Source organism: Gymnogyps californianus, chromosome 1 (assembly GCF_018139145.2).
Source record: "Gymnogyps californianus isolate 813 chromosome 1, ASM1813914v2, whole genome shotgun sequence".
Taxonomy (NCBI): domain Eukaryota; kingdom Metazoa; phylum Chordata; class Aves; order Accipitriformes; family Cathartidae; genus Gymnogyps; species Gymnogyps californianus.
Window position 1 is genome coordinate 96,230,724 of NC_059471.1, and position 14,602 is coordinate 96,245,325.

Below are 14,602 nucleotides of genomic sequence, written 5' to 3' on the forward strand. Positions count from 1 at the left end.
TGCCGATGCTGTTCAGACACGTGAACACGAACCCAACAGAACCTGCGTGAGAGAGACTCCATTTCCCATTAACTTGGTGGTACAGTAAAGAACAGAGAAATTGGGGCAGAGCAAACAGTTCTTCTTGGGTAGAAATTTCTGAAAGGTTCACACAAGTTTGAAATGCAGAAAAATGCATTAAGCATTTGTTTGGATTCCCAACTTCTTTAGAATAACCTAGTAACAAATTACCGAAACCACCTTAAAAACCTACTTGAGAATAAGTTTTCCAGCCTGTCCACAGTTATGCCTCCAATCTCCTTTAGAATCCGCTTCCTGCTTTGATCCATCAAAGGCGGAGGCAGCAAATGTACCCTCATTTTTCCATAGCCGACACCCTAGACAGCAAAAGTCAAATTAAGTGACAACTGTAAGAAAAAAAAAATGTCATCTGAGGAGAACATAGTGGCAATAGAGGTGAACAGGAAAGTGAGTATCATTTCCGGCTACAACGGACTGCAGGAGCAGCCTTCAGTTCATTCAGGGTACGTGGTACTGACATCCTATCAAGCCCTACAAAGTTCTGGCCCTTGCAAAGTGCTCAGAAGCCTCATCTCTTCGTCTCACCAACTACTGAAGTCTGCAACAACCTCCGTGGTTTACTGAGTGTAAAACAATTAAGCATGAGATCACTGGGCAGTCTTGCACTTGCAACGATTATCTGTGTACTACAGTTTTATCAATGAGTTCACGCATATCTACACATCTGGGAAAAATAACACATACACATTTACTTAGCGCACAAACACCACAAGTATCTCTGCAAATATTTGTACCAGATGCCTGCAGACTATAAACATGAGACTTTCTTATTTTCTATGTACACAAACGCCAGAGTCAAAGTTAATTTTCACCTTTAATAAGCTCATGATTCTTTGTTATTTAATACTCTGTAAAAAGGTATTACAGATTGATAGATTATTGCAGTGACTTCTAAAGAACATGGACAGCCATGAGGCTGAAACTACAATATCATATACGTTATGTAGTCATTGATACTATCTACTACAGCATGAAGAAAAATACTTTTAAAATAAACAATATTTAACTGAAAACATAGAAATGGAGCTTGCTTTCTTACAGTACGGTTACATATCTATATTCCAAGAACAACATTTTAAAAAATGCTAGATCTTGAAAGGTCATAGATAAAAAGAGTCGTCATGAAGATGAACCAGTTTTGCCCAGAAATGCTATAATGAGCACACTGCACAGTTTTTCAGCAAATCCTAGTTTTGCCAAGCTTCAAGAGGCAAAAGCCTGAAATGTAAAAGCTTCCAAGTTGTCTAGCTAGTCCACTCGTCTTGCTCTGGAAGGCCCAGTGACCCACACTGCTTTAAGACAGCGTGTCACCACAGCTGTTCTTTGCCGACACGAATGCCATCAGGAAGAGACGCCTCAGGTCCTTACGATGCCAGGCCTAACAAAAAGCCTCCAACAAATCCACTGGACACCACGATGTTCTGTTTGATAAATTCTGTTGACTGAGAAGAAAGAGAGGATTCGTAAACAACAGAGTTACTTGTGCCTGATTGTAGCATTTAATACTTATCACAATTGCCTGGAGACAAGAATACTAAAATTATGGAGGGGGGTATGGGGGGGAAGCAACATGTTTAAAAACATATAAAGCTAGGTGGCAGCTGCTGGCACTGACTCTCGGCTGTCTTTAACAATATATTTAAAATACAGTTGGCATTTTAAAAGTCAAATTACAGAGGAACTGTCCTGGCAATTTCATGCCAGTACCACTCTCGTTTTGATTAAAACAAGGCAGATGTTTTACAAACTCCCTTGGCAAAAAAGCATAAGCACCACCATGACTTCAATTTTAATCACATGAAAAAAGTTTTTAAAAAATACTGGTTTTTGGAAGACTAGATCATTGGAAAAGAAATACACTTCACTCCATTATGAGCCAATTTCCTAACAACTTAGTCCTACAAAAAACACTTACATATGATGACATTTGTGTACAATATTTCATGAAGTAACAGCACAGAGTATAACACGTTGTATCAAACACGTAAACATGTGCCATTTCATCGTCCACTTCAAACACTTCAGTTTGGCTACCAGTACACAGTTAGAAGAAAGTAATATAATCTGAGAAAAAGGAAAGAAAAAAAAGGAAAAAACCAAAAACCCCATCCTGTCCCATTCATTTCTGCAGGGTAATGGAGAAGGACAGGTTAAGCTATTTGGGGTACAGAAGAAGCTAGAAAACTATCTCTCTTGAACTTCCACTTCATTCAGATTAAAATTTAAGGCAATTTTTATCAACCTATATGCAACTCCACACAGCTAAAATCTGAGATGTCAAAACTCTTAATTACAGAATGCTAGTGTGGCTGCTGTTACATTGTTTGCAGCACATTCCAAGTCAGGATTCACAATTATTGAGAAAGAAACTTAGATAGCCTGTATGAAATGTGAAAATATGTACAAACAGGCTAAACATACTTTAAAAAAAAAGATAAAACAATTAAATAAAAGTCTTCAAGTGACAGAATGAAATAGCCCCAGTGACACTGATCAGTGTCACAGGCTACCTCTTTTCAACATAGTATGTAACTGACAGATTCTGAAGACAGACATTCTTCGAATTGTATAAAAATGAGATAAAAACCACAACTCTAGTTACAAAGTAGTTAGAGCTTTTCTCCAGAAGGAAAGGTCAGTCTTTTCCAACCAAGTAATTTTGTTATCAGCAATCTAAATAGATATGGTAGCTACAAAGACAAAAACCAAGTTTTAACCACAACACCCTCAACTTTTTAACGTGTCATGACCTTCCTGGCTTTCTCACTAGCCAAGAATCTGCGCAGACTAAATGGCAAAGCCAATGGCAGTCCCAAAGCCATATCAGCTGTAGAAATGCATTAACTTTGAAGGTTGTGTGTCATCTTTAAGAGTGAACAAAATAGAAAGCTAAATGAATAAAAGAGAGTACAATCTGATAACTTTTAATAAAACATACAGCCAGATCATTTCTGATGCCTTCCAGTTTTGCACCTGCATTTTCAACTAATCATCACCTGCAGTGGAAGGTAAGAAAAACTGGCTGGTAGAAAACAGTTTATCACCTTGGACTTACCTCTTCAATTAGAGAATTGATTTCAGGTGCTGCCTTATTGGCACGCTTTTTTAACTGTTTTTTTGCTTTGTTTACATCTTTTTCAACTCTCTTCCAGTCAACTTGTACATATCCACTATGACTAGCAATCTAGGAAAATAAAGGGTATTCAGTACAGTTGTAGTTAACATTTCATGAGTCCAAATACAGTATCTTAGTGCCTACAATATTTTTTCTTTTTTTTTTTAATTACAGATACAGAAAAAGACATTGTTCCAATTACAGCAGGTATTCTGCTTCAAACACTAATATTTTCCACAGTAACAACAGTTCAAATTAGAACAAGCAATGGCAAGGTTCAGTAGATTCTTGTTAATTTTACCAGCTCTCTATTCTTTAGTTACAAAAGCTTTACATAACAATGTTTTTCCTTCAGCATTTACTGTAACTTTGCTTGTAAGAAAAGGAAAGAGAAAAGCACGTTCATAGGACAACAATGAAAAAACTGTTTCATTTCAGCTTCTTTCAGAATTGTGGAATTCTGATTTGTGACAGGGTATCTGGGGCTAATCAGAATCATCCTTAGAAACACTGAAAACTATTATTTTATCGTACATCATTTAAACTGTCCACCAAAAAAGTATGCGATACAAGAGAGTTCTCACACTTTCTACAAAACAAAGCCAGTAAGTAGAAAAATGGCCTGTGTACAGCACACGTTCTGTAGCATCAGCAAAATGGCTAAGTTTTGGGGGATTGTTCATACCAATTTACACTCAAACTCCCAAAATGCTTAAACAACATCCATGAGTTTTTTAGCACATTTAACCACCATCCGAACCCTTTGCCTTACTTCTCTTACTAAGATTTGATCCTGGAAAAAAAGTAAGATGTTCTGTTACTTGACCAACACTGACAGCCTCATCAATTTCCTTAAGACAATTCACAACAGAAATACATATTTAAATGTTTATAAAATCATAGCTTAAAAAAAAAAAAGAGGCAATTACTGCATGCTCTAGAGAACACTTAAACAACTCATTAGTTGGAAAAAAAGAGAAAAATTCAAAACTAAGGATTACTGCTTATTTTAACTGCTAAGACAAATAGATACAGACCACTAACTTTACAGGTAAATGACTGTTATACAAAAAACTCTTCATAAAGAGTGAGATTTCTCAGGTCCTTCTTAAGGTCATGTTTGGCAAATTCACATAACTTATGTAACAGCGTTCTATGCAAACAGTACAATTGGTAAATAAAAGTCACAGATAATGAACTTCTGTGGAACAGATATTTAAATATACAATTTATTAGGTTTGGCATAAAAAGAAATGTTTCACATCGCTTACAGGCACTGAATTTTGACTTTCACCTAGTTCTTTCTACCAAATAACTAAAATTAGACCATCTAGCTTGTTTTACAACAGCCACAATAATTAAGCAACATATTTCACCAGAAATTAGAATTTCATGATCCTGAAAAAAACTAAAATGAAACAAGTGTCAGACAGATTTTGTCTGAATTCAAACCAAAGCTCCTAAAAGACCACCTATGTAAGAAAGTAAACTTCAGTTTCCATCTTTGCACAAGATTTAAAAAAACAATTAACTGGACAAATGTAAAAGGAACTTATTAAATATTATACTCTCCTTTACTTCATACCTCAGAATATAACAAATTCATTGACCTTGCCTGTCTATTGTAAAACCATTTATCCACACGGGCACTAGTGTTAGGCAAGCATAGCTAATTAAGGACTGTCTATACAGTATGAAAACATGAAACCAGTTTTAAAGCTGCACTGGTTGCACATCCAGTCACTGGATGACACACCAGGAAAGAAAAGTGTTGTGCACCAGGGTAATTTTTATTTTCTGAATTTAACATTACCACAAGAATTTCAGAAAGGCCCAACCATTGAATTGGTGCCTTCTAACTCATAAAACTGAAAACTAAATATGAACTGATCTACCCAGTCCAACACAATGTAAGAAATGCTAATATATTTGCTTGCTTGTAAAAAAAATATAAGCAAATAGACTTTAAAAGAAACATTTCATTAAGACTAGTTTAATTAGCTCAGTTATCCATACAGTATTTCTTCTGAGGCAGAAGTTTTTAACCGAGTTCTGTTTAGCTCTCCAGCTGTAAGTAGTAACAACTTACATTTGTATCAGAACTCCAGTTTACACAATAAAAATTATACCACTTTTCTCCCTGAACTCAGTAGCAGGGATCTTAAGTTCTGCTTTTGAGTGTTTGTACACATCTATGAAATAAGTAACAGAAGACAATGTTTTGAATATAAAATTTATAATTGAGAAAAAAAACCCTGTACTTCACTGCAGTGACAGTCAGAGCCTGTGTCATATCTACTTTGGCTGCAATCCTACTAATTACATAACTTTGTAAGTGCAGAAATAATCCCACTGAACTCAAATGCTGGTGAGACAAAGTTCAATTTTTAGACCCTAATACATCACAAAAAACCTATTTGCTTACAACAGTAAATTTACATAAACACAAATTCTTGAAGTTCACTAGTATTTTTAAACCCAGCCCCTACAATAACAAACCAAAATAATATTCCATTATGAGTTCCATACTTATATATATTAAGAAGTCATATAGGTCTATACATATAGATATATATATTCTTAAAGAGACATGTGGGGGTGTAGATGTAGCTATATATGTATATAGGATAATGGAATAATATATATTATATACATACCTCTCTCTCTCATATCACATTAGCAAAATTTATTTTTGTTCAAGAATTTCGAGAACTGTTGAAAAAATAATGGATTTTTTCCAAAAAGGCAATTGAAAAAATACATCAATGCAGGAATACTAAAAATACGTACATCCTTCTCTACACTAATCAAAGAAAACAGAATGTAAAAGGGAAGACCTCATTTTGGGGGTAATACTGGAGAGGCAGGCAAGTACTTCGTTACTGTGAAACATTATTAAGAGTAATGAGCAAAAAATGTTTAAGAGCAAAAAATATATATGGCAAGATGGGACAAAAGAGTTTTCATTTCCTCAAAGACAAAATCTCTCATACTAAAAAAGCCCAACCAAGCCCAGAAGGGACATGTGAGCTCCCTGTGCTCAGCGGCTTGTGCAGCATACAGAAGTCGTGTATACTTTTAGGTATTTTCTGGTATTTAGATAGGTAGCAACCCCCATCATACTCAAGCAGTTTCCCGAACAGACGTGACAAGTCTCTAACTTCAATATACAAAGACAAGGAGGGACTCAGAAACGATACAACATTTTTTGTAGGAGTTAAACTGCAGAGGCTGTATCTTCAGCCATCATCTGCTGGCACAACTCCACTGTAACCAGTGAAACTACCCCAATTTACAAAGGCAGCGAAACGATGCCTCTCCATTTCATGTCAAACCCTGCCAGAAATATGTTATTTCTTTAAAAGGCTAACTTCCAACTACCATTTGCTTTGGCTATCCCACTGAATGTTCCCTCAAAGTCTGCACACATCAACTGTCAAGTGGGATACTCAATGCAAAACTGAATACAACTCTTTCTTATTAAGTCCCCACCCCCAGAAGCACATTGTTCTCTCCCCACTTCACTGAGATGCCACAACATCATCATGGCATGGTATCAACAAACCCCCGTACAATACACAGCCAAGGATACCTTAGAGTTTATACTGCATCTTGTGTTGTTTTCAAAGATTTACTTTTCTTAAGTTAGAAAACAATTTAATGAAGAATTGAATTCATCAATGGAATATTAATGGGATGAGGCAAAATATATTAGTGAAAGCACAAAAAACTGAACAAAAATACAATTTTATGATTAAATAATAGTCAACACACAATGGAAAAATCTGCAATTTGTATGTTGACTGCAGAGCAAAAACCAATGAAACCATTATTAAGGATACAGGAGTTTAAAAACACTGAAAGAACAGGTGCTCATTAAGAACAATTGTTTTTAACCAATTCATTATAGCAGAACCACATAAGTTCATACTTCCCTACTCTTCAGGATTTCACTAAACTGTGCTGTATAAACTAGAAGTTATACAAGGAAAATCCCTTGTTATGAGAAATGAATTATATTTTCCTTAATATAGGGCATGGGTATTGGTCTTATACCAGCATATTTGAAGAACTACATCTATTTCAATAAAAAAGGATCATTAATTGATCAAATTAAGCTGTTGAAATATCCAGCACAAAGATGTGATAACAGATCTTAATTTTGAAAAAACTATGCAAATTCCTTAACATCATTTTTATTCTCTTCCTCAGACTACTTTTCATTTAATCTGTATTAGGACTGAAAAAATTCTAGATCACTTACAAAAATCTGAAAAATCTTTTTTGCTTCCTGTACAAAGTGACACTCCAAAAATGTATTGCTTTCAGTTTCCTACTAGATTTCTTGAGATGAAGTCATCACACGCTGAAGAAAAAATGCATTTTTTTTAATTTTAGGACTGAAATGTTTCACTGAATGGGCTTTAGCCAAGAATCTTGCCTTCTGTAGTTCTTCTTGTTTTAGCAGGTAATTACAACCTCAGTATTGCAATCAGCAGTTGAAATGAAATCTGCAGCTTCAGAGAAATTTACAGATAAAAAGGAAGTTTCTGGTCATGTGCTGAAACACTCCTCTGCCCACTCAGGGGAAGCGCTGAAGATGTATTCATAGGGAAATTAAAATCACGATGTGTGATCTTTAAATGAAAAAATTAAAGACTACAGAAATGTAATTACACTATAGAATTTATGACTCAGCTTTAAAATGCAAAACGTTTTGAATTAAAATGAAAGACCAAGGCATTTACTTCATTCCCTTCCGAGAGAATCCGATCTTACTTAATTAAAGATATAGACAACTCCATCAAAATATGCAACTCATTTTTACTCTTGGATAATATTCCTTTTCAGATACACTGTAAATGAGACCAACTAAGAAATCAGACACTCAGACACATGGCAAATCTATTTTATGTACAGGAAAGCTCCCCAAACTTTACAGTTCAACAAGCAAAAATACTGCACAAGTACTGTGTTTTAAGCAATTTCTATTTTCCTTTGTCTATAGGTCTTCGTTTTAACTTTTCAGCTTCCTGTAGTCAGAAGTACTAATGAAAGCACCTGCAGGCAACATTCTGCCTGCTACCCCTGAATGCCAGGCCTCTGTTCTGTAGGCTCTTCAGTCATATTTAGATAAGAATTGTCATTAAAAGAATTAAGACCAATGGCATACAACATGGTAAGAGAGATTCAGATCTTTAAGTCAACTAGATGAAAAGCATGACGAGTACTTCAAGATCCACTGCATATATATATATATGTAAAAAAAAAAAGATTTAATTCTTCCCTCGTGATCCAGAAATACACGTTATGGGCTAAAGAAGTCCAGAGTACTCCATTAAATTGATTCATTTGCTGGCATAGCACATTTTGCCAAAAATTTACACCTGGATGATTCTAAACCATTTCAGATTCAACACCCTTGTACCTATGTTTAGGTACAAGCCCAATAACCAGTGATTTCCAGGAGATTTAAAAAGGTCATCAATGCACAATGATGAAGTGGAATGAACGCTAATACTATAAAGCTTCATATCAAAACTATTTCTCTTTGACTTTTTACATTGTTGTTGATGCTTCGAGTAATTCGAAATAAAATACACAAAGCCAAACCCAAAACCAGTAGAGAACATGATCATGAAGGAAGTAAGAGTACTTCACACAGCTGTGACATTTTCATGCATTACACAGCAGCAGAGGTACTACCCAAGCCTTCCTGATCAATGGTTGACTGCAACAGCCATTACAATCAAAGGAATAACTAAAAGTGGGATATGCCTTTCAGAAATCCTCCAGGGTGATGTTGGAAAGAATTAAAACATATATCTTTAACATCCGGTCTCAAAAAATGGTTTATTGACTCTAAGTAGGCACCAGTCTATTTTCTCTAGAATGATCTGAGGAAAAGTGACAAGCTCACAGGTATTAAGACATGAAAAAAGCCAGTAAAAAAATTAAGAATTACTCGGCATCTTACAGAAGGATATGTAAAATTCTCCTTCACTTAAAGTTTCGTCATCTAATTTAAAGGCTTTTTGGAAATACATCCTCCCCTAACCACAATATCTGATGAAAAATGCAAATGGTCATGCCAGATAACATCACTAAAAAATTTTGGACTTGAAATCCAATTGAATAGAAGAATGCAATGAAGCTATCAGAAATCAGCAAAGCTTCAGAGGTTCGACAGATTAACTAGTCAATACAACACTGGGAGAAAAGATAAACACATGGCTTCATAATGGGACCACAGCAAGCCTTCCAAGCAACTGCCAAAGAAGCCTACTTCTTCTAAAGCACTGATAAAATTCTCAAACCTATTTAAAATAAACACAGCTTAAATTCCTTGATCTCCTAACCATAGGTTTACAGGCAGTTCCTGTAATCTGGCAATATTGAATCACATACAGCATCTCAGTTTCTGCACAGAGGTTTCTTTTGGCTTACTACAAACTATTTTACAGGATAGAGTAGATTCTGATTTACCACTGATTTTTAGAATTGTCTTTTGCACACAATATTCCAGCTGAAATGTAAGTTTTTGACTGATAAGACTAAAAAGATGAAGTAGATAAGAAGCCTTCCTAATTAAATTTTACCCAACAGCTGTGTTTTTCCTATTGTTTAGTAAATAACATTTGCCAACTTATAAAGCATGAAATGCTACATACTTGAAGCAGAAGAAAGCCACCACCTACTGCAGTTGCTGCAAGCTTTCCGACTTTCTGGAACAAAAATCCCGCACACCTTAGGAGAATAAAACAAAAAAAACCCAGTCCAATGAAGTTGTCTGCTGAACAATGCCACACTCCAAAATTCCCAACTACAACGGTTACTATTTTTTCATTTAACAAAGCAAATTATCATTTCACATTTTTAAATTTTAAAATCAGAATATTTAATACAAACAATATTTAATTAATAATGTCTAACACAAGACAACATGAGTAATGGTTTCTAGTTCATGGCTGTCTGACGGCCCGTTTAAAGTAAGCTTGAGATCTCCAGACCTTGTCTATACACAAAAGCTGTATGCTGCTATTAAGTGTTGCATGTTAATACAGCACAATGTAATAATATAAAAGTGCCATTGTAACTTTTCCCAAATGGAAGGTAAAAATATTATACCATCATTTATATTAACTACACAACCCATAACTTAAATATCTCAGGTAAAAAGAAGTTACATCCCTACCACAAGGGTTAAAAGCGGCGGGGCCCCTCTATTGGGACATGGCCTTAGTCTATTTTTAATGGATCAAGGCAACCAGAAAATTAATTATCTTGTTCGCAGTCTCCAAACACTCCCACATCAAATCAAGAACAGCACAGATATCGATATCATAAAATAGTTTGGGCAGGAAGGGACCTCTGGAGGTCATCTAGTCCAGCCGCCTTCCCAGAACTGGCCAGCTGCGAAGTCCGATCCAACCTCCAAGCTAAATCAGGTTGCTCAGAGTCCTAACTCAGGCAAGCGTTGAATGTTTCCAAGGCTGATGGTTCCGTAACTTCTCTGGGCAACTCTGCTGGTGTCTGACCCGCCCCCTGACCCCCAGCCCACACAAAGGGGAATTTTTTTCCCCCTGCATATGAATAGTGAATTCATATTTATATACATGAACACCACACAGAAGTATATACATCTACAGATACTGAAATATACAGTTTCCAGATCTTTCAATAAGCCAGTTTTTATGGATGCCAGACGAACTATTCCCTAGAAGGTTCAGAGTTTATGTATACACATCTAACTTTTAAAAATAATTTTAAGGCTACAGAGGCAAATAAAAGATCAGACTGAAAGCTAAGCCTACACTCCTCAAAGCTGTACTGAGCCTGGACATGACAATTTCATTTTTAGTCCATTTCATATTCCAAATCTTGCATAATTCTGTTTTGGAAGTTACTGTGCTACCATAATGTTGTTTTTCACTGAACTTAAATTTTTTAAGAGTACTGAATAGAATAGACAAATACCATTCAAATACCTTTGACAAATAACAAACACCTTGACATAGCTGCTAAGGCTGCAGCCACATTTTCCAGTTTAAGTTCTCATCTTTACTGTCTAACTTTCGCCATGAATTATTTTAGCATAACTATGCTGTGGTATCTCTCTCCAGTTAACATGAGAGCAGACTGTTAATTTGTTCAAAATGGCTCCAGCTGAATTCAGAGGAAAAAAAGTCTCTATGAAATGGTGCTCAATTAAAAGTATATTCTTCCACACATTTTTTTTTCTTCATTTCCTTTACCTGTAAAATGTCTTAGCCGTAATATCATAACTAGGTTTCTACATCTATACTATTAAGGAAATAAGCTTTTCCATACAAACAAAAGTTATATGCAGTAATTTTCCATTTATTCCTTGTACTTTTAGAGCTCTGACATTTCCCCAAATCCTTTTCACAGTAACTGGTACGAGTTCCCTTCGATAACTGGTGTTTTACCAATACTACAAAACACTTAAGAATGAGGAGTCTGAGTAATGAGTTAAGAAATTGTTCACACATGAATAATCTTGATCAATGATAAAGGAAATCCTGTTAGAGAAGATAAATGTATCTGCTTCAAATAGCCTTGGAAAGGGACCTTCCTACACAGTAAACGGTCTAGGACAGTTATGAAAAGTGATGCTCCCTTACCAGCCAGTCACGCCGCCCATGACAATCTGGGTAGCTACAGAATATTTTTCTACAATTGGTCCTGAATTCCGGCCAAACACACGATTCCACCAATGGTGACGCCGTGCATATTCTGTTAAATCCAACACTTCATAGGAATCATCATCACTTTCATGTTCTTAAAAAGAAAAAAAGAAAAAAGTTATTTTCTCAGTTATACAGTAAATTAACAATCTATTTAAAACCCCCAAGCATTAACAGAACTGTTTTTGGTATTAACTGGCTAATCCAATAGTTTAAATTGCAGCATACAGGCTACCTATGGTCCAGCAGCTCACAGAACAAAGGATTTTGAGATTTTATGCCATAATCTTCAAGGTAAGGAAGAGAAGACTATAGGGAAGGTATAATCTATAAAATCCACAACTGGCACAGAAAAGGTGAACAGGAATCTCCTACCTGTTCAAGTACAGGAACCAAGAGGTATCAGATGAAACTAGCACGTAGCTTGTTCAACACAAAAAAAGAAAGTCTTCCTCTCCTCTCCTTCACCCCCCCACCCACCGGAAGCCCCGGTTAACCTGTGGAACAGCTCACTGCAGGATGCTGTAGATGCCAAAAGCAGATGTGGACTCCAAATAACAACAGAACAAATTAAAGGCGGGGGGGGAATCCACCAAGGGCTGTCAGATACAAAGACAACCACCATGGCTAATGAGGTCCTGGGCTGAAAATCATTAAAAATACTCTGAGAAAGTACTAGTACATGCTTACCCTGTTAAAACTTTCTTAGCTCACTCTGCAGCTGATGGCTTTCAGACACAGGATGCTGGGCTTTCATCTGAGCCACTACAATTTTATGATCTTAAGCAATGTGAAACACATCTAACTTAAGAGAAAGCACACACCTCTCTTCTGGATAGACCAAAACTTTCAAAGATTGAGAACTTCTGGCCTAGTGTTTTCCTCAGAGGGCTAGACCTTAGCATACGCTAATAAGCCAAGAACAGACACTTCTGTTCCTTTTCCACAACAGGTGAAATAGATGAAGCTGGGGCTTCAATTAAATTCCATATTTGCAGTACAATTCTGCCAACATTTTCAAAATGGGCCTCCTACAACTTCAAATTAGAGATCCTAAATATACTCAAACATCAAAGCGAAAAGATGGTTTTAAATTTTTTGAAAAAAAAAAAAAAATTTTAAAAGCATATCATAGTTCTATTGACATACATAAATTAACTAAAGTCCACTTTGGTTAAATATATTTAAGGTGAAATATAACTTCAGCAATGACGCTGGGACATTCCAGAGAGGAAGAGAAATTCAATTACTACCTAGAATTATAAAGTAAGACTGTAGATATAAACATTTTATTAAGAATTTCAGCAGGTTTTTTTAACTCTTACTACAAGTACGGGTAAAAAAATTAGGAAATACAAGAGCTACACATGTAGGTATGAATCATTTCCCTTTATTATCACCCAAGTGTTCCTGAGTACTAAAACGTAAATAGCAAGACCCATAATGCTAAAAACTTGTTATTGAATATCCTTTCTTTCCAACTTCGAGGTATCGAGAGCAAACTGATTAACTTCTTTAGAAGAACACAAAAACACCGTCATAGACTGTTATGTTAATTTGGCCCCTAAATTAGTGTTATTCAAATCAAAACTCACACAAGTATAACACGTTGTGTGGAAAATAATAATGCTATAGCATTTTCTACCGATAAAAAAGACTCCCTTCCTTGCGGGATAATATTATGCATACTCTTCACGCACATAAAACTGCCCGTACAAAAAGGCGTCACACCTTAAGGCTACACCAACACCCTCGAAGGTCTGCACGTTAAAAGTTGTGGAGACGATGGACGGTAGGGAAACGGCTCCTAGTTTCCCCAGTGCGCCCTGCAGGTTCAGCTCCGCAGCCCCCAGGGCCGCCGGCGAGACCCCGCCGACGCCAGAGCCCGGCACCCACGACTGCCTGTCCCCGTGCTGCTGCGAGGGCTTTGCCGGTACTTCGGGTTTAAGGCGGCTTTCACCTCAGGACCTGCCGCTTCCTCCCCGCCCCTGTCGCACCGCTCCCGCCTAGAAGGGGTTTCGGCAGTTAAACCGCGGGACGCCACCGCGAAGCCCGGGAAGGGGCCGGGAGGGGGTTCCAGGGCCGCCAGCCGCGGTGCGAACCGCCGCTTCAGCCCGCGCGGGGACAGGCCGACGGCGACGCGCGAGACACGGCGCGCAGGCGCCCCGCCCCTCCCCTCCCCCACCGGCCGCGGGGACGGGGGGGGGGACGGACGGGGGAGGGGCAGAACCCGGGACATCCCTCCCCCGCTCTCGGGCGCCGGCACCGGCAGGGGGCCCAGGCCGCCCCCGCCCGCGACAGGCAGGGCGGCCGCCGTGCCTCCTCCTCCTCCCCTTTCCCGTAAGGGGACGGGACGGGACGCGTCGCTGCGGACGTGCCCGCGCCCACGGGGAGCCCACTGACCTGAGGCAGTGCGGGGCCTCCGCGCCGCCATGTTGGCTGGTGTTGACAGCGGAGCCGGGCCGGGGGCCGCCTCGCTCCGCCCCCAAAGGGCCGCTCTGCGCTACCAACGGCCGCGCCGCTCTATGCTCTCCCCTAGCCGCGGCACCGCCCCCTCTGCGGCCGCGGGGCGGCAGCGCGCATGCGCATGCGCCCGCCGCCCTCCCCTCCCCTCCCCTCCCCTCCCCTCCCCTCCCCCAGCGGGAGCGCGAGGAGGGAGCGCTTGGGGACTCTCCCCGAGGCGGAGGGTGACGTCACG

General features: G+C 38.4%; 1 protein-coding gene across 1 annotated transcript; it reads right to left on the reverse strand.

Moving 5' to 3' along the window:
• Positions 1-887: 887 nt before the first annotated feature.
• FUNDC1 (FUN14 domain containing 1) lies at positions 888-14,364 on the reverse strand. Its single transcript, XM_050904391.1, has 5 exons — positions 14,308-14,364; positions 11,842-11,998; positions 9,868-9,943; positions 3,137-3,265; positions 888-1,523 (listed from the first exon to the last, which is right to left on the reverse strand). The coding sequence occupies exons 1-5, from the start codon at positions 14,336-14,338 to the stop codon at positions 1,446-1,448; spliced, it is 471 nt and encodes a 156-aa protein (XP_050760348.1). The 5' UTR covers positions 14,339-14,364; the 3' UTR covers positions 888-1,445.
• Between the last annotated feature and the right edge of the window lie 238 nt (positions 14,365-14,602).

What these genes read in the sequence shown, in the direction of transcription:
- FUNDC1 (XM_050904391.1), bottom strand. Translation starts at nt 14,338, where the DNA reads ATGGCGGCGCGGAGGCCCCGCACTGCCTCAG. An exon ending in GAGGCCCCGCACTGCCTCAG is followed by an intron (nt 11,999 to 14,307) that starts GTCAGTGGGCTC and finishes TTTCTTTTTAAG; the next exon opens with AACATGAAAGTGATGATGAT. An exon ending in GTGGCTTTCTTCTGCTTCAA is followed by an intron (nt 3,266 to 9,867) that starts GTATGTAGCATT and finishes TTATTTTCCTAG; the next exon opens with ATTGCTAGTCATAGTGGATA.